The sequence below is a fragment of the Ammodytes marinus genome (assembly GCF_949987685.1).
Source record: "Ammodytes marinus genome assembly, chromosome: 16".
In the NCBI taxonomy this organism is placed as follows: domain Eukaryota; kingdom Metazoa; phylum Chordata; class Actinopteri; order Uranoscopiformes; family Ammodytidae; genus Ammodytes; species Ammodytes marinus.
In genome coordinates, this window is record NC_137220.1 from 27,774,150 (window position 1) to 27,798,199 (window position 24,050).

General features: G+C 42.4%; 1 protein-coding gene across 1 annotated transcript in view; it reads right to left on the minus strand.

Moving 5' to 3' along the window:
• The window catches only part of kcnt2b (potassium sodium-activated channel subfamily T member 2b), a gene marked incomplete at its 5' end in the record, with an annotated part of 72,879 nt that overhangs the window by 11,012 nt on the left and 37,817 nt on the right, over positions 1-24,050 (minus strand). The window contains 5 exons of the mRNA XM_080043766.1: positions 794-902; positions 15,091-15,199; positions 16,399-16,462; positions 16,972-17,108; positions 23,071-23,235. Of these exons, the coding sequence (XP_079899892.1) occupies positions 794-902; positions 15,091-15,199; positions 16,399-16,462; positions 16,972-17,108; positions 23,071-23,235 (584 nt within the window). The remainder of the gene's footprint in view (positions 1-793; positions 903-15,090; positions 15,200-16,398; positions 16,463-16,971; positions 17,109-23,070; positions 23,236-24,050) is intronic.

A 24,050-nucleotide genomic window follows, 5' to 3' on the forward strand; every position in this document is an offset into this window, starting at 1 on the left:
ACTAAAATCATGACACATATGAACACATATATTTTCATAATTCAAACAATAGCTTTCTTATTCTTGTCACATAGCAAGTTGTAATACAGAAGAAAAGTAGCAAATTAAATCTACCTCTACTGTCACCTCAACTGAAGTCAATTCAATTTTGTTTATACTGTATAGTCCAACATCACAAATACAGCTGACTTTGCCTAGAAAGAAACCTATGCAAAATACCAAATATTCACTTTAACCAGAAAGTTTTAACCACCAATTCAAAATATCATTCCTATTCCATTGTTTTTTTTCAACTCTTTAATAGATTTGTGTACACCTTCACAAACATGACATGCTGTCTTTGGTTTTCTGATGTCCAATTTCTAGGTAGTTGAAATCAGATATTCCAAACTCATTCGACACACTGCCATCTTGAACAAGCAATCGTTAACTTAAAATTTATCTTCCAATCACAATTTTCTAATATTTATTTTCTCTTACACAATCTCCTCAGAGAATCACACAGCACAGTGTGCAAATAAAATGCGGTTGACAAAAGATTTGGGTCAAGATTGAGCACAAAGATCCCACAGAATGTCTGGTGTGAATACAGGTCAGATGCACCATACCTGTTGAGTGCTTGAAAGGCTCCTAGACGATGCTTAAAGGCCTCTTGGGGCGCTGTTCTAAACAAAACAAAATAAAAAAATAAAAAAATAATCAAAATTCACCACACCTAACTATATTTAATACTGTAATGACTTCGCTGAGAACAATTAAGAGGTAGAGAGAGTAAAGTAGATAGTGAACTCACTGTCCTCTGGAGGAGTGGATCAACAGAGTGATAAGGGTAGAGGTACCAGGACACACACAGTTTAAAGCCAGCATGGCATACTTAAACTCTTCTTCACACACCACATGATCTGCAGAAAAAGGAAACAAGAAAGGGCAGAGTAAGCCTGGTTAGCATTTTTTTTTAACCTTTATTTATAGAGGTAAATCCCATTGAGACCAGAGACTCTTTTGCAAGGGAGACCTGTTCCCATTTACACACCGATAGCAGGCTAACTATTGACATTCACACGAGGCAAGGTGGGTGAAGGGTCTTGCCCAAGGACACAACAACCATGACACAGGTGGCAGGTCGGCAGGGCCGCCGCTCCCTATACGCAAGGTACGCAAAAAAAAATTTAAATAATTTTTTTATTTTTATTTTTTTAATTACAAAGGAAAAAGAGATGATCCGGGGACCCCCAAAATTGAGGTTTCTTAAAAAAAAATGCACGATAATCATTACATTACAAAAAATGGTAACACTTTATAATAACTATCCATTGTAACTCGTTAATAGATCATTAGTAAACTGTGTCTCTGTGTCTGGAATAAAATTAAATCAATCAATCAATCAATCAATCTTAATGAATGATTATTAATGATTTGTTAAGTGTTTGTTAGCAGTTTGTTAAGGATTTATAACAGTGGTAGATAGTTAATATCTTAATAATTGAATCAGTTCATCTGGGAGGTAATCCGAGATACCGACGAGGCTGAAATAGGCTATAGACTATACACAGTGCATGGGCAACTGAGGGCAGCCCCATTTTCAAATATTTTTAAATAAACTCAATACACACTGTGCATGCCATGGACTTGAACGTGACGTGATCAGTTAATCTCGGATTACCTCCCAGATGAACTGATTCAATTATTAAGATATTAACTATCTACCATTGTTATAAATCCTTAACAAACTGCTAACAAACACTTAACAAATCATTAATAATCATTAATTAAGAGTTTACTAATGATCTATTAACGAGTTACAACGGATAGTTATTATAAAGTGTTACCCAAAAAATATATCAATTAGTTATGAACAGGCCCATCGTTGTTTTTTCTTAATTGTGTAACCTATCACTCAATTCGGGCAAATTAGATGTTTCCCCCAACTATAGACTATCTTTATCAAGCTGTTTTTGAATGGCGATTCATAATGGTAAGCGGGGCCGGCGGCAGCCGATTGGCAAGGGTGGGCCTGCCCACCCAAATGTGTGCCCTGCCCACCAAATCAAAAGTGAAGAAAATATTTTTTTTACTTTTTCAGCCAATTAAAATATGTCTATTTACTATAACAGGACTATTCCTAGCTTCTGATAAGGTGAAATTGTCACTGACAATTTAAGCTTAGGGCACCCAAAAGCTTAGCAGCGGCACTGCAGGTCGGGTGGTTCGATCATTGGCCGACCCGCTCTACCACCTGAGCCACCAGTCGCCCCAAGCTGAAGACAAACGCTCTGACGCTCACGTTTAAATTTTAACTTAGGCTACTGGGCGCCCTTAGCTCAGTTGGTAAGGCGTCCCCCCATGGGCCTCGGTCAGCAGCGGACCCGGGTTCGATTCCAGCCCGCGGTCGTTCTCTGCATGTCACTCCCCTCTCTGCCCCATTTCACCTCTGTCTCTACACTATCAATGAAGCATAAAAATAACAAAAAAATAAAATCTTAAAAAAATAAAATAAGAGAAATTTAATTTACTGCAATCTGTACGAAAACATTCCAAAATGCACAACCTGCACTAAGGAGCACTGCAATTTTACCAAGTGCAACATCTAAGCTGAAAATGTTATTGTATTGTAAATGTTGAACTCTTTTTTCTAGCAGGATTATTAACTGACTATCCATTGTGCTTCACAAAGCTCTGAGCCCAAGAACGCTGCACTGAGTAGGTGTGAGCGATTCAATCCGTGTATCTTCCGTTCAATTCATATCCGTTTGGAATCAAAACACGGAAAACGAAAACAGTTTGATTTCATGTTTTAATTATTTTATTTTCATTTAAAAAAAAAAACTGACTGTTTTATTCAAAATATGCCGGTAAAACATGAATTGATTGCCATTTCTTATTTTTATTTTCCATGTCGCCCTTTACATAAGAAAATGGGAAAGGAGACAAACAGAAAATGTAAAAAAATTTCATTTTCATTTTTTAAGTTCCAAATAATAATTTATATCAGCGGGTTAAACTGTGTCCCACTGCCACAATGCCACGAGCTATATGCGGCCAGTGCCGTGATGGCTCTGACCCATAGACTGTTTTCTGACCGTGGCTATCTCCGTCTTTTAAGTAGGTAAAGCCTCTTGTCGGTAGTGGAAACGCATGGCAGATCTAGTAGGGTAACCCTGCCGAACCGTGCCGAACCGAACTGTGCTGCTCAGAGGAAACGAGGCATGATCTAAACAGCGACAGACAAACAGCTGTTGATCCAGATCAAAACGGGACAAACCACCAAATGTTTAATCTTTATTGAGAGGGGAAACATATTTTGGCTGGCTGCCAAAGGCTGCTATGTCATTGTCTGTCATAGGCTACCATCAAGAGCCTTATTTTACAAAAAGCTCAATTCAGATAATTAATGAATGTGGACATAATATAGCCTTGACAAGTTTCTTCTTTCCTCGACACACACACACACACGCACGCACGCACACGCACGCACGCACGCACGCACGCACGCACGCACGCACACACACACACACACACACACACAAACACTCAAAAGGGGCTTTTTAAAGTGCGATGCTGACGTCCGCACGTTATCTGTGATTAATTAATGAAGAGTGAAACAAACATTTACTAGATGATTATGAGACCCAAGGCAATTGCCACCTTTGCGTAATGGTTAAGTTCGCCTCTTGGCGCACGCACGCACTTCTTATCGGAGGTAACTTTCGCACGAAACCGGAACCTCAACCACTAAATTGAAACATGTATTTTTCAAAATCAACATCTAGGCCATTATTCTCATATTTGATATCCTGGTCATGAATTGTGATTAAAAATATATAAAAACGTGTTTTAGTATAATATATAATGTAGATGAGAGGCTGATTATTAAAAAAACAGGTCACTTTTCGTTTTTCGTCTTTTGATTTCCAAACGGATATGGATTGAACGGAAGATACACGGATTTTTATCCCCCGCAACGTTCTAAAACCTTCTCGTTTCAAGCAAGCCCCAACCTCAGCGATTTTTACCGGCATCCAATAAGGAAGTGACCTACAACTGTAGTAACCAGAAAGTGACACTGGGGGTGGCGCCAAGACGAGCAGTTTTTCTTTGACTCACTTGTTAGATAGGCCGTTTTCAAAGTCTTATTAAACCTATTTACAGCCTGGGCCACAAAACCATTTTAGTCTGTATGTTTAGGTCATATCTCCATGACAACACTGAGGGGGGTGAATATTTTTGGCCCACGCTAGTTTTTATTCTTTTGGAGGTTAAAATGTATTGGCGCGATCTCTTGAGTGACAGCTCTCCGCCCGTTGTCCCTCACTTTGCCTCGGAGGTATACGTCAGCTATCTCCCTCCCCCCGATGTGACGTCGATTCCCCTTTTCGGCAAGAGGAGTGAGGCGGAGTAAAAATCTCACAAGATGGCGACGCGCACAAACCAGGATTATTGGATGCCGTGTGAATAACTGAGGTCAGCCCGGATGCTACATCCATATTATTTACTATCTATGGTTTCAAGCAGTTGCAAGGCGAATCTTTGGTCTGAACTGGGCTTTAGCCATTACGCAAAGGTAGGCAATTGCCTTGGGTCTCATGGTCATCTAATAAATGTTTGTTTTACTCTTCATTCATTAATCACCGATTACGTGCAGACGTCAGCATCGCACTGGGAACTGAGGGACACATCCTACATTATTGATAATGTTATTGATACTCGTGATCAGCTGAGGCATGAGCCCCAGTGCAGACAGCTGCATGTGAAAGCATTTTTATTGGTTAGGTCCACGAGTGAAAATTGCGTTTGAAGCTATCGTTGTCTCTGTCTTTCCCTTTTTTCCCTGTCTTCACTTCACTTGCTGAGTCAAAGTGGGCAATCCCCCATTTGGGGGGCATGCGACCCGCTTTAAAGGTCACATATTATGCTAAATGCACTTTTTAAATGTGTTCCAACATATCCATGGGTCCACGGTGTGCCTAGAGACTGCCAAAATATAAAAAAAAATAAGAATCTCTCCCTTTCTCACTCTCCCCCTTTCTGAAACCCCCACCCCTCCCCCCCAATATACTCCGTTCAGAATTCTCGTGGTTTATGACGTCATAAACTGCACAGCCACATCCCCATATTTTCTTTATATGTCCATGATGTCCATGCTCCCCCCCCCCCCCCACATTAGTAACCAGAAACTTCCACCTAGTCTATGATAACCCCACCCCCCCCCATTTCTTATTGGTCCACGGCCCCGAGATCCTCTAGAAAATTTTCCGAGCGACAGCCATGTTGCTTTCCCCGCTAAGCGACAAGATGCCCATAGTACAGCCTGAATGTTACATACACCAACACAGAATGCTTTTGCTCATACTCCACTAATTTATCTTAACCACAGCAGTCTATTAATGCCTCGTTTTTAATAACACAACGGATAGGAAGCTACTTGTGCTTTTTTTTAAACGGTGAAACTAAAATAATTGTTTTTATTGGTATTTTTGACTGCCTGGTGTATAGCTATTAGCTTTGGGACAAGCAACCAGCTTTTGCTCATAACACGCTGTTTATATTCCCCACAGCAGTCTGACAAAGCCTCGTTTTTAGCAAGACAAAGCATTGGAAGGTAATAGAGTCGAAGTCTTGCTTTGAAGCTAATTTTTTCACTGATTTTCGTGATATTTTTAGCCGTTAGCTTCCGAGCTAGCTTCGGGAAAAGCATTGATATTTTGCCCATAACAAGCTCTTTATATTCTCCACAGCAGTCTGAAAATGCCTCGTTTTTAGCCAGACAAAGCATAGGAAGGCAATAGAGTTTAAGTTTAACTTTGAAGCTAATTTTTTCACTGATTTTCGTGATATTTTTAGCCGTTAGCTTCCGTGCTAACATTCAGTACAGGCACTGTGGACAGGCTACTACTACAGGCTATGGACCCGTCGCTTCCAGAGAGGGGCGGGGGCTGCTCAAAGATTGTATATTTACGAGGGGAGCTGCAGCTCGGTTTAAAAAATAGGCCATCGTGAGATTAGCTGAACATCAGGATAGAGGCATACTACAATAAATGATCTGAACGTTTTTTTCAGCAAACAACTAAAGAAAAACTTATTATTACCTCTAAGACCATATAATATTGACGGAAAAGTGTATAATTTGTGAGCTTTAAAAAGCCCCTTTTGAGTGTTTGCGTGAGTGTGTGTGTCGAGGAAAGAAGAAACTTGTCAAGGCTATATTATGTCCACGTTCATTAATTATCTGAATTGAGCTTTTGTAAAATAAGGCTCTTGATGGTAGCATATGCTATGACAGACAGTGACATAGCAGCCTTTGGCAGCCAGCCAAAATATGTTTCCCCTCTCAATAAAGATTAAACATTTGGTGGTTGTTTGTCCCGTTTTGATCTGGATCAACAGCTGTTTGTCTGTCGCTGTTTAGATCATGCCTCGTTTCCTCTGAGCAGCACAGTTCGGTTCGGCACGGTTCGGCAGGGTTACCCAACTAGATCTGCCATGCCTTTCCACTACCGACAAGAGGCTTTAGCCTAGGCCTACTTATAGACAGAGATAGCCACGGTCAGAAAACATGGGTCAGAGCAGGCCCGGTTCTAGACAGTTAGATTAGGGTGGGCCTGTAGAAATTTTACGTGGGCACACTGGACAGAGAGACCGAAGAATTTTTGTTGCCCTTGTAAGATCTCTGCATCTGCTTTTTGGCACATTTACTGTGAATTGTGTAGAACACAATATGCAAATAAACTGTGTTGCTGTGTGGGAGATTTGATTCTTGCACGTTTTTTTTCCAAAATGTTTATGAATAACATATAATATACATTATATACAACATAATGTATATATTTTTTTAATCGCAGTATTAGCTGTAGGCAGCCTGAGCTGATAGAAGAGAAAGCTTTGGGACTGGGCAACCTGGACGGTGGTAGTCCAGAGCTATACTATACACACTATAGATATATAGTCTTTCCACTATTGGCTCCGATGTCCAGCTGGGTGAAAATAGTAGCCAGCCAAGGTCACGACCCTGCTAGGGGGGTCGTGACGTTGGCTGGCTCCCCCCGGGAGATTTCTTTTTACCTTTTTAAAGTGAATTGCATGAATCTGGTGCACACCGGTTGGAATATGAAGGTGTATCGAACTCGGAGATCCTATTTAGTATAAACGTGCAAAAAAAATTAAATCGGATCATCTTAGCCAGAGAAAAGGCAGAAAGAGTGTTTTATGGTCTCACTGTCAAACCCTACAGTTTCCTTCTTGTGACATCACAGTAAGGGTCAGGATTAACAGGACAGCTGGGCCAAGGGAACACTGAGGGAAGACTGAGGGAAGAAAAACCTAATTTATTATATTATAATAGTTATTTTATAATGATAGAACGATGGTTCCGTATTCCTTTAAGAGGCTAAATCTGAGGAATTTTGTGTGAACAAATAATTTGGAGACACTGGGTCGGATGAATTAGAAGCTATTGAAGAAAGACACATGGATTTTCCATAGAAATATAAATTTGAAATATAATATTATGCAGGGTCCTTGGTGCTCTTTTTCTTTTACGGGACATATTTTTCTGTAGTATAATGAATTCATTTAAATGCAGTGAGAGGAACGAAGCAGAAGAACTCTGTTGTCCAGTTATCTTTTTTTCCACAGACGAGGCTGAAATAGGCTATAGTCTATACACAGTGCATGGGCAACTGAGGGCAGCCCCATTTTCAAATATTTTTAAATAAACTCAATACACAAAACAAGACCTAGATCAGCTGAACTCTGTCAATAATGACTTCTATGGGGCAGGGGAGTCTACAACAGATCTAAGCACTGGAATACTGCGGGGAAGAATTCCTGGGGGAGTGGCCATACTTTGGCATAAGAAATACGATCCACTGATCAGTGTGATTTGGCTTGAGGTTGACTGGGGTATTGCCATCAAAGTTGTTCATAATGACAAAGCTTTTGTTATTTTAAATGTTTATACTCCATATGAATGTTACAAAAATGAGGATGAATATATTAACCGGCTTGGTTTTATTAGCTCTTTTATTAAAGAAAATGAATGTACATGTATATTTATTGTGGGCGACATGAATGCTGATATCTCTGACAAGAAATCCCTGTTTGGCCAACACTTAGTGCAGTTTTGTGATGACAGCAAGCTGGTTCTCTCCAGCAAAGTACTTTTGCCTGTAGATAGCTACACATACAAGTGAAGCATGGCATACAACATCCTGGCTGGATCACTGTGTATGTACAGATGATGGTCATGACTGTTTAGATAAAATTGAGATCATGTATGGGATGGTTGTAAATGTGATCCGTTGTAACTTACAACGGATCACATACCTGTATCATTGGTGTTAAATGTTAAGAATGTACCTGAGTTGTCCAGCTATGATAACCATGAACCAATAGGAAAACTAAATTGGGCATTTTTATTTATTTATTTATTTATTATTCTTTCGGACAATTCCACACAATACACAATTTTCTCTTGCAAATATTCATACATCATACTTTGTGTTGTCCGAAGGGAGACGGAAGAAGCCAAAGGCTTATCAGGTCCCGCCCCCATAGCATGGATGACAGAAAAGGACCTCTGGCATTACAAGTCATTGACTGAAAATGTTTTTAGTAATGCTGATATCCCATCTGATGCTATCCTATGTGATGACATTAACTGTAAGGACCAGAATCATGGGAAAGATCTGTGTATGATATATGAGAAGATTGTGAACTGTCTTATTAGTAGTGGTAAGCTTTTCTGCAATAAAAGTGGTAAACAACATAATGTCAGACCAGGATGGAATGAATATGTGTATGAACTCCATGCAGAGGCCAAAGAAGCATGGTCCTGAGTGTGAGCGCAAGAAACAGGCAAATGCAAGATTCAAATATGCTGTACGCTTTATTAAAAGAAACGAGCAGGCTATGAGGGCTAACTCCATGGCTAAAAAGCTTCAGCAGAATAATTCCAATGATTTCTGGAAAGAAGTAAAGGTTATTAATAACAGTAAGGTGCCCTTGCCGTCTAGTATTGCTGGAATCACTGGACCTGAAAATATTGCAGAGCTTTGGAGAAAACATTATAGTGACATTTTTAACTGTGTTAAGAGTGAGGAATTTAATGCTGGAAAGGTTCTTTTTAATGATGGGGTGATTATCAGACCTGATGAGGTGTGCTATGCCATTGACAAGCTGTCTATGAACAAAGCATGTGGTCTGGACCAGATAACAGCAGAACATCTAAAACATGCTTGTGGTAGAATACCTGTCTTGCTTGCTATGTGTTTTACTGGTTTGTTGATGCATGGCATACTACCTGATTGATTGAAACCTTTATTTATTCAAACTCGAAAGGCATTGAGGTTCCCCTCATTTACAACGCCGACGAGCGCGCAACAACACAACAACAACAATAACAACAGAGTGACAGAATAAAACAGAGAAACACAAAATCCTAGCAAGATAAAAAAGATCAAAAGAAATAAAAAAATTACAATAAAAGAGCTTAAAAAATTAATTCAGTTAAAACAAATGCAGTGGTGATGGTGAAAATCAGAAATCATAGATTTAAAAGAAGAAAAAGTGGGGAGAATGGTCATATTGAAGTTGCTCTGAAGGGCATTCCAAGAGGTGGGGGCACTATAGCTAAAAGCAGTTGTTCCCAGCTTAGAGTGAGCTCTAGGAACCTTTAAAAGCAGCAGCTCACTGGATCGGGTATTAAAAGACTGAGAGTTCCAGTCGAGCATAGCTGATAAATAAGGTGGCTGTTTACCAATTAAGGATTTAAAAATAAATAAAAACCAATGTAACTCACGTCTCAATGACAGGGATGTCCAGCCGACTTTTTCATACAGGGAACTGTAACCTGACTCTATGTTGTCCGTATTGTTAGTGCCAGTGATTAAAGTCAAAACTGGGAAAATCTCCAGCGTAGATAACTACAGGCCAATTGCTCTGGCTAGCATACTATCTAAAGTTTTAGAAATAATTATTTTGGATAGGATTAGTGAGTATATGGAAAACACTGACAACCAGTTTGGTTTTAAAAGTAAACTTGGAACAGATCATTGTATATATGCACTTAAAGAAGTCATAAGTAAATACAGACGACAGAACTCTACCATGTTTATGTGCTTCTTAGATGCATCAAAAGCCTTTGATAGGATTAACCATGGTAAGATGTTTGCCAAACTACAAGAGCGAGGAGTTCCACCTTACCTGATAAGGATTTTGCAGTTCTGGTACACACAACAAACCATGCAAATTAGATGGGGCAGTAGTTTATCTGCACCCTTTCAAGTCACCAATGGGGTGAGACAGGGTGGCATCTTGTCACCTGTCTTCTTCAATGTGTATATGGATGATCTTTCTAAGAAGCTTAACGGATGTAAGACGGTTGTATGGTGGGAGACAGTCTTATCAACCACCTCATTTACGCTGATGATTTGGTCATCATGTCTCCTACAGCAACTGCTTAAAGTGTGCTCTAGCTACGGAGTTCAATATGACATCAAGTTCAATCCTAAGAAGAGTGTTATTATGATTGCTAAAACTAAGGAGGATCAAAAGCAAACGTTTCCTTAATTTTTGCTATCTGACCGTACTCTAGAGGTGGTTAGGAAGATACGGTATTTAGGTCACATCATCACTGATGATCTATGTGATGATGATGATGTCCAGTGCCAGTGCTGTAAGCTTTATGCTCAGGCCAATATGTTGGCACGCAAATTTCATATGTGCACGGATGATGTTAAAGTTAGTCTCTTCAGAGCCTACTGTAATCCATTTTACACAGCTCAGCTCTGGTGTAAATATAGAACAGCAAAACTGAAAAAGTTACAGGTAGCGTATAACGATGCGTTTAGGATCCTCCTTAAGCTTCCTAGATGGACAAGTGCTAGCTCTTTGTTTGTGACTAGTAATGTCCCCACCTTTCATGCTGTGTTGAGGAATTTAATGTATAAATGTATGTGTCAACTCCTAAAGTCAGAAAACAAAGTAATAACTGCACTCACTTACACTAAACAGAGTGATACAGGGTTCTCCTCTGGGTTGCGGAAACATTGGAATCGATGCTTGTATGTATTTTAATTTGTGTTGTCATGTATTTGTATTGTCTTTTTATATGGAACGTTGAGTCCGGAATAAAGTGTTCATTCACACACTGTGCATGCCATGGACTTGAACGTGACGTGATCAGTTAACCTCGGATTACCTCCCAGATGAACTGATTAAATTATTAAACTGTTAACTATCTACCAAAACATTGTATTCCTTTTATTGTATGACATTTACATAATATGATGTTGATATCAAACACACAAACTAAAAAAATAACTAAATAAAAAAAATTTGGGGGGGCCCCCCTGGCAGTCGGGACCCTAAGCAACCGCTCATTTAGCTTATGCCTTGGGCCGGCTCTGCTGACCAGTGACCACTATAAGCGGGTGGGTAACTTGGAGGCAGGCTGTCCTGCCCACCCAATAATACAATTAGAAGCAATGCATGGTAATGGTATATTCTTTAGTATTAATTAATTGTCTGAATTTTATTTGACATTTTCTTGGACAGCGAAAGAACAGGTCCGTCCAATAGTGGGTCTGGACTTCTACCTTTTCTTTTTTGATTGGATGGGCACAGCCCACATTTGGGTGGGCACGGCCCACTCTGGCCCCTGGCTACCGCCGGCCCTGGGTCAGAGCCACCAGCTGGCCGCACATAGCTCATGTCATTGTGGCAGCGGGACACAGTTTAACCCGCTGATTAATATAAATGATTATTTGGAACTTCAAAAATGAAAATGCACATTTTTTAAATTTTCTGTTTGTCTCCTTTCCCATTTTCTTATGTAAAGGGCGACATGGAAAATAAAAAATAAGAAATGGCAATCAATTCATGTTTTACCGGCATATTTTGAATAAAACAGTCAGTTTTTAGTTTTTTTAAATGAAAAAAATAATTAAAACATGAAATCAAACTGTTGTTTTCGTTTTTCGTGTTTTGATTTCCAAACGGATATGGATTGAACGGAAGATACTCGGATTTAGGTAATACAATTTCATTTGTTGTGCTAGAAGAAGGGCTGATATCTTATTTTTTGATGGTTTTGATTTGATTTGGAAAATGTAAGACAGTAAAAGATTCCCATCAAATGTTTCTAGTGCCTAAAATGACATCTCCAAATTGCTAGTTCTGTTAGATCAACAATCCAAAACCCCAAATATTGAGTTTATACTTTTACAAAACAGGCAAAAGAAGCTAATTTTATTATTTGAGAAGCTAGAACCAGCTTTTTATACAACGCTGTGTTGTCTCGTGTGCTCTGTGGTCCTTGAAAAAACACGCAATGTAAAATGCATTTAACTTATTAGACTATGTTATTATGGCCCTTGTGTAAACGGCTACAGACACACACACACACACACACACACACACACACGGTCCCATATCACGTCTCCATTTTATGATAGAGAATACCTAAATGTCACTTGATGTTTGTCTAACACAGCTGAGTCAAACAGACAGCTAAGTCAAAGATCCTCCATCATCCTGTCGCCCCTGCTCTGACACATTGCCCATTTCCCATGGGGTCAGCTTTATGTCACCCCTGTGACCCAGCAGTCATGATGGGAAAACCTAGCAACAATGCAGTGATTTAGTGACAGCTTAGTTCAATACCTTTCACTCACACCAAACATTTAATGTAGCCCTGCCTGTGAGGCAACTAAACTACACTGAACAAACACAGATCACAGTCCTCTCCTTTACCTGTTGCCACACAGCAGGTTCCTCTTTGAAAGGAAAAACCAACAGAGCGATTAATGCATGTAGTACGCTAATCAATGGATCAGGCCTAGGGAGCTTCCATGTCCCCCCTGCTGTGTCATTCTTGATCGCATTATCTTCAGTGATGAGCACACAAGCATGTACGAGCTGCCTTGTCTACATAACAGTGTTGAGCCTGGTCTCAAAGCTCAATATGTCCACTGTATTAGGAAATAATTTATGTGAAGCGTCAGAATTTGTACATGAAGTATCAGGCTCAATCAGTGTCCAGTCCGAGTAACATGAGGCCGGAAGAGATTTAAATGCATTTTTTCTTTTATAAATTAGTCAAGCCTGTGTGTGTGCCTGAAGATAAACAGGTAAGAGACAAAATAATGATTACTGCTGATTGTTTATCCTATGTTGAAGTAGGCTACCGAAAGTCTTTTTGACTGAGAGCGGTTCATCATAATGCAGCTCACACACAAACACACAGAGTACTCTCTTGCTATTCGGCCTTTGAGGTTCTTTCAAAGCAAAGCATTGACAGGGTAAAGGGCTTCTAAATCCTGCAGGGGAAAAGATCAAAATGATTGAATGAATACAATACATACATTGATGTTGTGTCTTTGGAGCAACAGTATTCAGTATTATACTATCTATGATTGTAACCCACACATTAACACTTTGTGTCTCTTTACACCCCCAACCCCAAAAGCACAGAGACAATAGTCACAGGGCAAATTGAGTCTTTTTTTCCATCCAATGTCCTCTCTCCTCACCACGGTGATCCCTTCACCTGCCATTGTGTTCTGTGCCTAATGCTCATCACAGCCCAGCTTCCAGACTAGGTGAGAAACCAATTACTGACTCTGACACACACGCGCACGCACACACACACACACACACACACACACACACACACACACACACACACACACACACACACACACACACACACACACACACACACACACACACACACACACACACACACACACACACCTTCTCTTTATGTTGTGTTGTTTTCTTTCACATCCTGGCATTGAAAATGGGATCCTGTGTGCAGACATGTGAGCAGGTAATTTGCACCCTCTGCAAGAGCGCAATTACACTCTGAGCACATGTCCACCTGGTGGGCTAATTTAACCAATAGGCCTTCAATGTTTGAACAAGTCAGCGGGTATCAACACTGTCAACTACAATGGGTCTAGCTAAGTGGGGTGACTGGCTATTGTCATTCAAAACGTGAACTGGGAGATAATCAGTCCCTGACACTGTCTACCCAAAATATGTTGGGGACTCAAACGCCTCAGGGTTTCCTTCCCTGTGGTGGCATCACACCCACAGATCTTTTGGAATGAATGCCAGGCTGTTTTTTTGCTGCTCCTGCAGATCAAATTAAATCCTATCTCTTGCTCATTAATACCTCACACTCTAGCACTTGAGCATATTCTAAGTCAAAACGTGGCATCTGTACTCACAGTACACACACTGATTTGGTCTCTGAGTCTTCCCATGTGGACTTCAGGATTAGAGGGACATTATAGTCAGCTGAATAGGAATTTTGTTAAAACTTGTGTTGTACCCTTGTACGTATATAACCCTACTGGGATTTTTTTATTCAGCATCAACCAAGCATTATAAATGATGAACATGAATGTATCTTTCTACCTAGCAATTTGTTTCACACCTCTAACTAAAAGAGCCTCAGTCTGGCAGTGGCAGTGAGGTGTTTAAACAGCAGTGAAGAAGAGGGGTAGTTTTCTTTGCCATGGAAGCAAAGTAAAAAACATTAATCATTGATAGAGACAGCTGGGATGAGGGCGGCAAGCTAGAATAAAGTTTGACGTTCTCCAGGGCTGTAAGCAGAGATATGTTTGAGAGAGAGGAAAATGGTGAGAGAAAGAGTTTGGTTCTTTCCTTCTCACATGATTGACTGGTAGAAAGTAAAAGGAAGATCTGCAAAGGCAATGTAAAAACAGAAAGCCTTGCAGCCACGGCTAACTGCATGAGAAGTGCAATAAATGGTAACAAGCAAAACGAAAAAGCTTAAGTAATAATAACCCAACTGTTGAATTGTCATGCATCATGACTGGCGATAACACAATTCCAGTCACAAACTGAGCATAATCGCCTGTCAATGTGAGCCACAGAGAAGTCTTTTCTTGCTAGATGCCACTCCATTATTTCCGGTACTTTGATACCGCGCTGTGTTGCAATAACAATATACACACACACACACACACACACACACACACACACACACACACACACACACACCTTTAGCTGACACCTAAATTCAAAACCACAACCCTTGATTTCACACTCCCCTTTGCCCACCTGCAAATTTAACGTGGAACTTGTTCTCTGGCTTGAGAATCTGGACATACAGCGGGCAATTGGGAGCGAAGTCTTTCACTGCCCAGGCTCGGAGAATGGTCTGATGATCCTGGGAGAAAATTGGAGACGTAAAGGGAGTGAGACGGATGGGTTGAAAACAAGTGGTAAAGAGAGGGAAAGTGAGACAGCGAAAAAGAGAGGTAGAAAGCCATCATTAGCAGCAACAGATTGTAGCTCCTCTCTAATAATCTTCTTAAACCACTGACTTCACAGAGCAATTGAATTGTACTCGCAGTGGCAATGCCGTCCAACCTCAATATATTCAAGAAGAGTTGACAGCCATGCTTGCAACTCTTTGTGGCTTTCCTCTCAGTGTGACATTGCTAACACCCTGATGTTTACCCATGTTTACCACATTCAGCATATTCATTTAGTGTGTTTCCAAGTAGCGCTGTGGTTGATGAGAATGTCATATGTTTTGCAGGCATTTGATTATAAATCATGAAAGAAATATTGACCGGAGTATTACAGTAGTACAGACACAAAAATAAAAGGATCAACACAGTTATTACTGTTAATCCTGAGGGGGACATGAATGGCACAGCAATCCATTCAATATGTGTTGAAACAAAATTGCCTGCATCATGGTGGTGCTAGATGAAAAGTCATCAAAGTCAGTGGGATTCACACTCACTTCAATTAATATACCTAATCCAGTTATTGAGACATTTCAGTCTAGTCCAAACTGGTGGATGGAGGGCATTGCCATCTGTAGAACCATGTCTCTAGGGCTTATCAACAGGCTTACCTTCAGTAACCTTAAAACTAATAGTTTAGATTAATATAGATTTAGATATTAAAAATAATTAAGAGCTAATTAATCTCTGAGATGTTAACACTGTGGAAAGAGTTAATTGAACAGCAGTCCTGAGTGTGACCGAATGCACTAGAACATGGTCTTAAACAAAACTCTTTTAGTGTTACTCTCAAACTTCGAAATGTTCTGTGAATAAAGTGTGAATAAAGTTTTTTTTTTTTTTTGCACGTATGCCAGTGTTATCCATTTGAAGCAGACAGCCTGTTTCTCTAGTGAGCCAAATCCACTTGTTTCCAATGCTGCTTCAATTAATACATTCATTTAATATCTAAGTAAAACGCTGTTGAAATCAAATTACAAGAACATTACATTTGTTTTCAGAAAAAGTACATTTTAACTTGTTATTTTGTTAACACTTGTTACCAAGTTGTAACATGGATGTTTGGCAGTGTGAGAAGCGGTGGTGAAACAGGGAAGCAGGGGGAACTTACAGCAGCAATGCGGTCCACTTCAAACCGGTTACTGAGGATAAAGCAGGCCTCAGCGTCGTCCATTCTGCGGGCAGTGAGTAGAGCATGTGGCCATGGGAGTGAGGGATATATATATATATAGAGAGAGAGGATTTGGGAAGTGAAGAGCAGAGAAGACATGGGGAATAGGGTGTTGTCATGTTATTGAGGCAGAGGACAAAAGGGAAAAATCAGGACAATAGACCAACAAACAAACCAATGTGTCTTTCAAGCCCACGCCATTTATAGATGAGCAAGAAGGAGGCTGGGAGACAGGGAGACAGAACCCACTGGCTTTTGCTCCTTTTTCTCTCCCTGTGCCAGCCAAAGTGCTGCAGCTGTTATTATCAGAAGCCAAGTGGTAAACATTAAGCGATAGGACATAAACCATAATGGGTGCTTTAGGCATTTATTATTATGGGCCCCAGCTCCAACCTGTGTTTCATTTCAAGGTGTCTTATCTCAGCTGTATTCTGGGTTATTTTCAGAGCTAGATCATGCAGACAGCTATATATAGATAGACTCTGTATTGCTGTTGTTGTCACAGTGACTCACTTAGCTCTCATCAGGTCTTGATCTTTGAGGACAGAACCCTGCAGGTAGATGACTCTCTGGGCCCACAGGGGGACATGAAGGACCCTTCTAACCTGGACATCCATCTCTGCTGGGCAAAGGATCACCACATAATAGTCCTACACACACGGACACACACACACAAACGGAAAGGTTTTCCCTTTTCAAAAGTTTCCGTGTTCATACACAATTGTTTTGAAAACTTTCATCATGCACACGCTTTCGGAAAAACGGTCCGAAATTGCTGTAGTACGCATGCCAGGCCAGTAGTTGGCAGTGACACTTGTGGCATAGTAGATAGCTCTTCCGGTAAAGTTGAAACATCCGTTTACTGTAACCGAAAATGAATGCCACGAATGTTCATTAAGGTTTTGGTGTGAGCTTAGTATTGCAAATGCCAAGCTTTCTGTCCTCTTCTTTCACCACGTAGAACTGGTGAAAACAGAAGACATGCTGTTAGTGACTGCAGCGCTGCAGGGCTGTGAAATATAAGTCAACTCACTCTGTCCAGTGAAATGCAATTGTGAAGCCAGTGAAATGCTTTTAATGTGAAGCCGCAGCCTTAATGCTCTGTATGTTTTAACAGTAACTTAACTGCTATGCGCTGATCTTTTATAGTGTTTTTTTAATGTTGTAAGCCATGCCCCAGGCATTGCCGGTGGTGACACAAATGTATTAGACGCTAGAAAAGCCAGCAGAGCACACATCTTTCACCAGCCAAAGTGGTGGGTGGTCTCAAACATTGAACAGCGTTCCATTCACTTTGTATTGAAGTAGACCTGTCTTCTGCAAACAAACTTAATTAAAACTTAATCAAACATCCATTTAACAAAGCAACATAACTTTCTTGAAAGCCACGACTCTCGTCTGTCTATACAAGCTGTTTTTTTTTTTTTTTTAAATAATTGAGTAATTTTCTATATTGAGGTGTTTTTGTCCGGTCGGACCCATCGTGGGGGAAACCGCTGAACACCGTTCCATTCACTTTGTATTGAAGGAGACCTGTCATCTGCAAACAAACTTAATTAAAACGTATTCAAACATCCATTCAACAAAAAAACTTTACTTTATTTGAAGCCACGACTCTTTTGAAAAATTATTAATTGAGTAATTTTCAATATTGAGGTGTTTTTTCCCGTCCGACCTGGCGAGGATGGAGTATACGTGAGGGTTAGCTGTTATGGTGAGGCAGACAGGCAGGCATGCAGGACCCAAATGCAGAACGTAAAAAGTAAAGGGTAGTTTATTAAGGCTCAAAAAATTACAAAAACTCCCAAAAGGCAAAAAAAACACAGAGAGAGCGCAGTACACAAGAAACACGGGACGAGACTCACCAACAACGACAGGACAAACCATAATGCACAGACAAGGAACAAAGGAACACAAGGAGTATATATACAAGACATAACGAGACACAGGTGTAACACATTAGGGGAGGGAGCAGTAATCAAACATGAGGGAAGCTTGACAGGACATGGGGAGGAACAAGACAGAACTACCAAAATAAAACAGGAAACCACCAAAACAAGACAGGACAAAGACAGACCATGACAGTACCCCCTCCTAAAAAGGTTGACTACCAGGCGACCAAACACTGGAAGAAAAGAAAGTCAAACCCAACCAGGGTGGGTGGAGGGGAGCCAGGAGGAGGGAAACCAAAAAAAATGGCCTGGGGCAGAGCACGGGGGTGACTGGCTGGTCAGGGAACTGGAGTGGGGCAGAATGGAGGGGTGTCAGGCGGGCGGCCAGAAACATGCCCCAGGGCATAAACGGGAGCCTCAGGCAGACGGCCTGGGGGGCAAGCAGGGGCAGAGTGGAGGTGGAACCCCTCAGGAGGCCGACGGCAAAGACGATGAGGGCTCAGTCCCTCTGGAGGCCTGCAGCGACGAAGGTGAAGGTGAGGAACCCTTTCTGGAGGCCGACCTTGGCCAAGAAGAGGACGATGGAACCCTCCTGGAGGCCGGCAGAGGCGAAGGCAATAAACCCCTTCTGGAGGCCGACCTCGGCGAAGACGAGGGTGATGGAACCCTTCTGGAGGCCGGCGAAGGAGATAAACCCCTTCTGGAGGCCGGCGTAGGCGATAAACCCCTTCTGGAGGCCGGCGTAGGCGAAGACGAGGGCGATGAAACCCTTCTGGAGGCCGGCGAAGGCGATAACCCCCTTCTGGAGGCCGGCGAAGGCGATAAACCCCTTCTGGAGGCCGGTGGCGACGAAGCCCCCTGCTGGAGGCAGGCAGCGGCGACGACCCACAGGTAGCCGGCATCGGCGAAGGCCCACAGGTAGCCGGCATTGACGAGGACGGACCTCCGCAGGAGACCGGCGAAGGAAGAACCACTCAGACGGCCGGCTACGGCGAAGGCAGGCCCCCGGAGGAAGGCAGGGCAGAGGGAGGTCCCCCTCAGGCAGGAGCGAAGGGCGGTCCCCCTCAGGCAGGAACAGGGGACAAGACCCCTCGAGCAGGGGGCGAGACCTCTCCGGCAGGAACAGGGGGCAGGACCCCTCGAGCAGGGGGCGAGACCCCTCAGGCAGGATCAGGGGGTTGGGCCCCTCGAGCAGGGGGCGAGACCCCTCAGGCAGAAACAGGGGGCTGGGCCCCTCGAGCAGGGAGCAAGACCTCTCAGGCAGAAACAGGGGGCTGGGCCCCTCGAGCAGGGGGCGAGGCGAAGAAAACAGGCCTCCCCTGGCAGGCCTGGAGGGCGGGTTCCCTCACGAAAACGTGGAGTGGGCTCAGGAACTGGACAGTGGTCTTGTGGTTGCTTAGGTTCCTTCAGGAGCTGGCAGCTAGCATGCTGGGGCTGGTAGCTAGCGTGCTGGGGCAGGTGGCTAACGTGCTGGTTGCTGGGGCCCGGGACCTGATGCTTGTTGCTGGAAGCCTGGGGCTGGAGCTTGTTGCTGGAAGCCTGGGGCTGGAGCTTGCTGCTGGAGGCCGGAGGCTGGAGCTTGCTGCTGGAGGCCGGAGGCTGGAGCTTGCTGCTGGAGGCCGGAGTCAACTCGGGAGCTGGAGAGCATTGTGGAAACTGCTGGTAATCCAAACTCACCACCCCCACTCTGATAGTCCTTAAATCAGGAGGGGGCTGGTAGCTGGGGCCCAGGGGCTGTGGCTGGAAGCAGGGAACCGGGGTCAGAGGCTTGAAGCTGGGGCCCGGGGTCAGAGGCTTGAAGCTGGGGACTGGGGGCAGAGGCTTGAAGCTGGGGCCCGGGGGCAGAGGCTTGAAGCTGGGGCCCGGGGGCAGAGGCTTGAAGCTGGGGACCGGGGGCTGTGGCTGGAAGCAGGGAACCGGAGGCAGTGGCTGGAGGCTGGAGCGCGGAGGCTTAGGACGGTCGCAAAAGTCTGATGGCAGTGGCATGTAGCTCTCAGGCCAAAAAACGGTGGGGTTGAGAAGCTCGACTGCCCACTCGGGTAAGGCGCCCTCCAACTCGGGCTTAGCAGCGACAGCCTTGTATGTACGCCCCAACACATACACCTGCTCCTTCCTACTGGGAGTGTTCTCCCAGCCGTCCATGGCACTGATAATAAAAAATAACTCCCGGCAAAAAAGAGCGTCTGCTGGGTCCAATTTTGATCTGTGCATTCTGTTATGGTGAGGCAGACAGGCAGGCATGCAGGACCCAAATGCAGAACGTAAAAAGTAAAGGGTAGTTTATTAAGGCTCAAAAAATTACAAAAACTCCCAAAAGGCGAAAAGGCAAAAAAACACAGAGAGAGCGCAGTACACAAGAAACACGGGACGAGACTCACCAACAATGACAGGACAAACCATAATGCACAGACAAGGAACAAAGGAACACAAGGAGTATATATACAAGACATAACGAGACACAGGTGTAACACATTAGGGGAGGGAGCAGTAATCAAACACGAGGGAAGCTTGACAGGACATGGGGAGGAACAAGACAGAACTACCAAAATAAAACAGGAAACCACCAAAACAAGACAGGACAAAGACAGACCATGACATTAGCAAGCCTACAGCAGAAGGCTAACATTAGCCTAGCATACAGCATTTTGTCTCGATATTGAAAATTACTCAATAATTTTTCACAAAAACAGCTCGTATAGACAGACAAGAGTCGTGGCTTTAAAGAAAGTAACGTGTATTTGTGAAAGGCATGTCTTATTACGTTTTTATTAACTTTGTTTGCAGAATACTGTGTCATTCAATACAAAGTGAATGGAGCGCTGTGAATTGTTTTCCCCCACGATGGGCGTGGCCTCCAATTATGACGCGTTCCGCACTGTCTCTATTGCTGATTTAATCCTCTGCATTAACCTCAGCTGCTTGGGCTCATGGAGAGGATTACAGACAACAAATACACACAAACACAAGATCCCCCCAACAGACTCTAGTTCAGGGGTGGCCAACCCGCGGCTCGCGAGCCGCATGCGGCTCTTTGCCCAGCTTCGTGCGGCTCTTCAATTCATATCAAATTATGTGATTATCATTTTTTTTTTTTTTTTTTTTATACTTTTTTTTTTGTGTGGGCCTATGTGTGTGCATGTTCACAAACGTTTCATGCGGCTCTTACGTTCATTTTACATGTTGTCTATTATTTAATTTTTAATTTTATTAATGTGTAGGCCCTATGTGTATGCCTGTTCGCAAATTTTTAATTGAGGACGCAACATAACGTTCGCAAACGTTTGGTGCGGACGCAACATAAAACTGCCCGCTCAGCTTGGAGGGAGGTTTTCCGTGAGTAAACTATTTGTGTCAAGTTCGCTCCGAAACAGAGTGGGAGAGTTCATATTTGTTGTTGAACGTTATGGCAGGCCATTCTGCCTTATATGCCAGGTGTCATTTGCGCATTTCAAGGCTTCAAATCTTCGGCGCCACTTCAGCTCTCTCCATGCTAAAAGTAAGTCCCACAAAGCAACATGCATAGTAAGAGAAAAACGCTATTTTAAATTGTTATATTTTTGTTTGTGGACTTGGTGAGGCAGTGCACACAATGTTCATTGTTGAAAATGACTGCCCTGTCGTCTTTAGTACTGTAGGAGTCCAGTCCTGTCATTATCACAGGGGCGGCCTTAACGATCTGGGGGCCCGTTGCAAGTCCTAGTGTGGGGCCCCCTGTTTTTTTTTTTCTTTTTTTTTAATAAATAATGCTTGTGCATGCATGTGCAAGCTCCCCGCGAAAATAAATTTTTTTATTTTAATTTAATTTTTTTAATTACATTTTTTTCCTGATATGTATCCTAGTTCAGAGATGATATGTATATTTTTTTTCTTTCTTAACTTTTTTTGATAGGTAGTTGCCAAGTTCATCACACAAACACTCCAATCCACTGATATGAGATCAGTTTGCAATTTTCAATTACTAAATTAATGGTAGGACTGTGGCCACTAGAACTGGTCTCTGGTCAGCAAAGGTCTTGAAAACAGCATAAGTGTGCTTGTGACATGCGTGCCACCCATGCATGTGTATAGACACGTGCCCCAGCAGATTTTTTAAATCTGAATAAAAAAATTAAAGTTTGTAGTTAGCGAGTGTAACATGTTCTTAGCAAGGGCAGACTTTCATAAATAAAGGTTTATTTTTTTAGCAAGATATTTGGTCAAAAGCTAGTGGTCATCCGTCCCTCCGTGCAGTTGTTAGGCATCTGGCTGCTAGCAAGTTATGTTGTCTTGCTAATTTTACTATTCATCTGAGCTGAAATAAATATTGACTTTTTCCTTTATTATCTTCGCCAGAATGCACCAGAATGCTTAGATTACATGTTAAAAACACAAAAAAATATTCTGGGGGGGATGCATCCAGACCCCCCCTTCAGGGGTTTAGTTTTCTGACAAACATTACAATGGATACTAACATGATTTGGGCATTTTGGATTATAAATCATCTTTGAATTGGTTGTACAGCATATCACATGCTATTCATTCAGGGGGGCGATGGCCACCCCACTCTAACTCTGTGGCCCACCTTGGCCACCCCCAGTCAAAATTTCCTGGAATCGCCACTGTGTGTACCCGTGTGTACGATGTGGCTCTTTGCAGTAACACAGTAAAAAATGTGGCTCTTTGTCTCTGACTGGTTGGCCACCCCTGCTCTAGTTGTACTGAGAAGCGTTTGGAGAGAGACCTGTAGTCGGGGATGAGCGAAGAACTCATTGAGGAAGTCCATGAGGAGGTCGATCTTGAGACAGCTGACACACAGCACCACGTGCTTCTCCGTCTGGGCCCTGTAGCGGCTGTAGTTCCCCCCAGACTTCTGCCGCTCCATCCACAGAAAGGCCAGCTGCTCAAACTGCATCCAGGGTGACATCCATCACATTCAACAGATGGAAATTGGATTTAGTTAGTTGGATTACAGGGAGGAGCCAGGTGGTATATGAAAGATAACAATGCTTGTACTGTATAGTGCTTCCGTTTGATTAGGGAGAGTGTGTGTGTGGGGGGGGGTGGGGGGGGGGGGGGAATTAAATTAAGAAGAGTCTAGATTTGGTTCAGGATGGTTCGCTGAATGGAACATGAGAGCCCAGAGTAATAGTAATAAGATGTATGCAAAATTGCACAGCTGTGATTTATCTGATGTGGAAGATGGGTGGATGGATGGATTTACGTAGCTATTTTATAGATAAAATGTCATAAATTCAAGAGAATTCTATTTCTACACAAAATGTTCACCAAAAAATACACAGCGAATGTATAGTGAACCCATTGCTTTGAATGTATTCATAGCACAGATTAAAAAGGTTCTGATTACTTTGCAGTCCACCTGCGACAAGCAGAGCTCAGAAGGTTTTCCAGAATTAGACAATGAGAACACAAATGAACAAATGATGATCATTCACTCAGCCCTTCTTTCACCTTTCAACCTCATTAACGCTAAAGGTCAACATATTTTTTAATTTCCTCCACTGTGCATTTAGGGAAAGTGCAGTTCCCACAAACCGTATTTATTTATCCATTTTATGGTGTTAAGACATTTGTTGGACATTAGCCTACACACATCATTTACATTGATTATCTTCTTGATTTAAGTGACCTGAAGTCAATACTAAACAGGAGACGAGCTGATGTAATGAATCCTCTGTCAGCTTGAGCAGCAACAGTCATAAA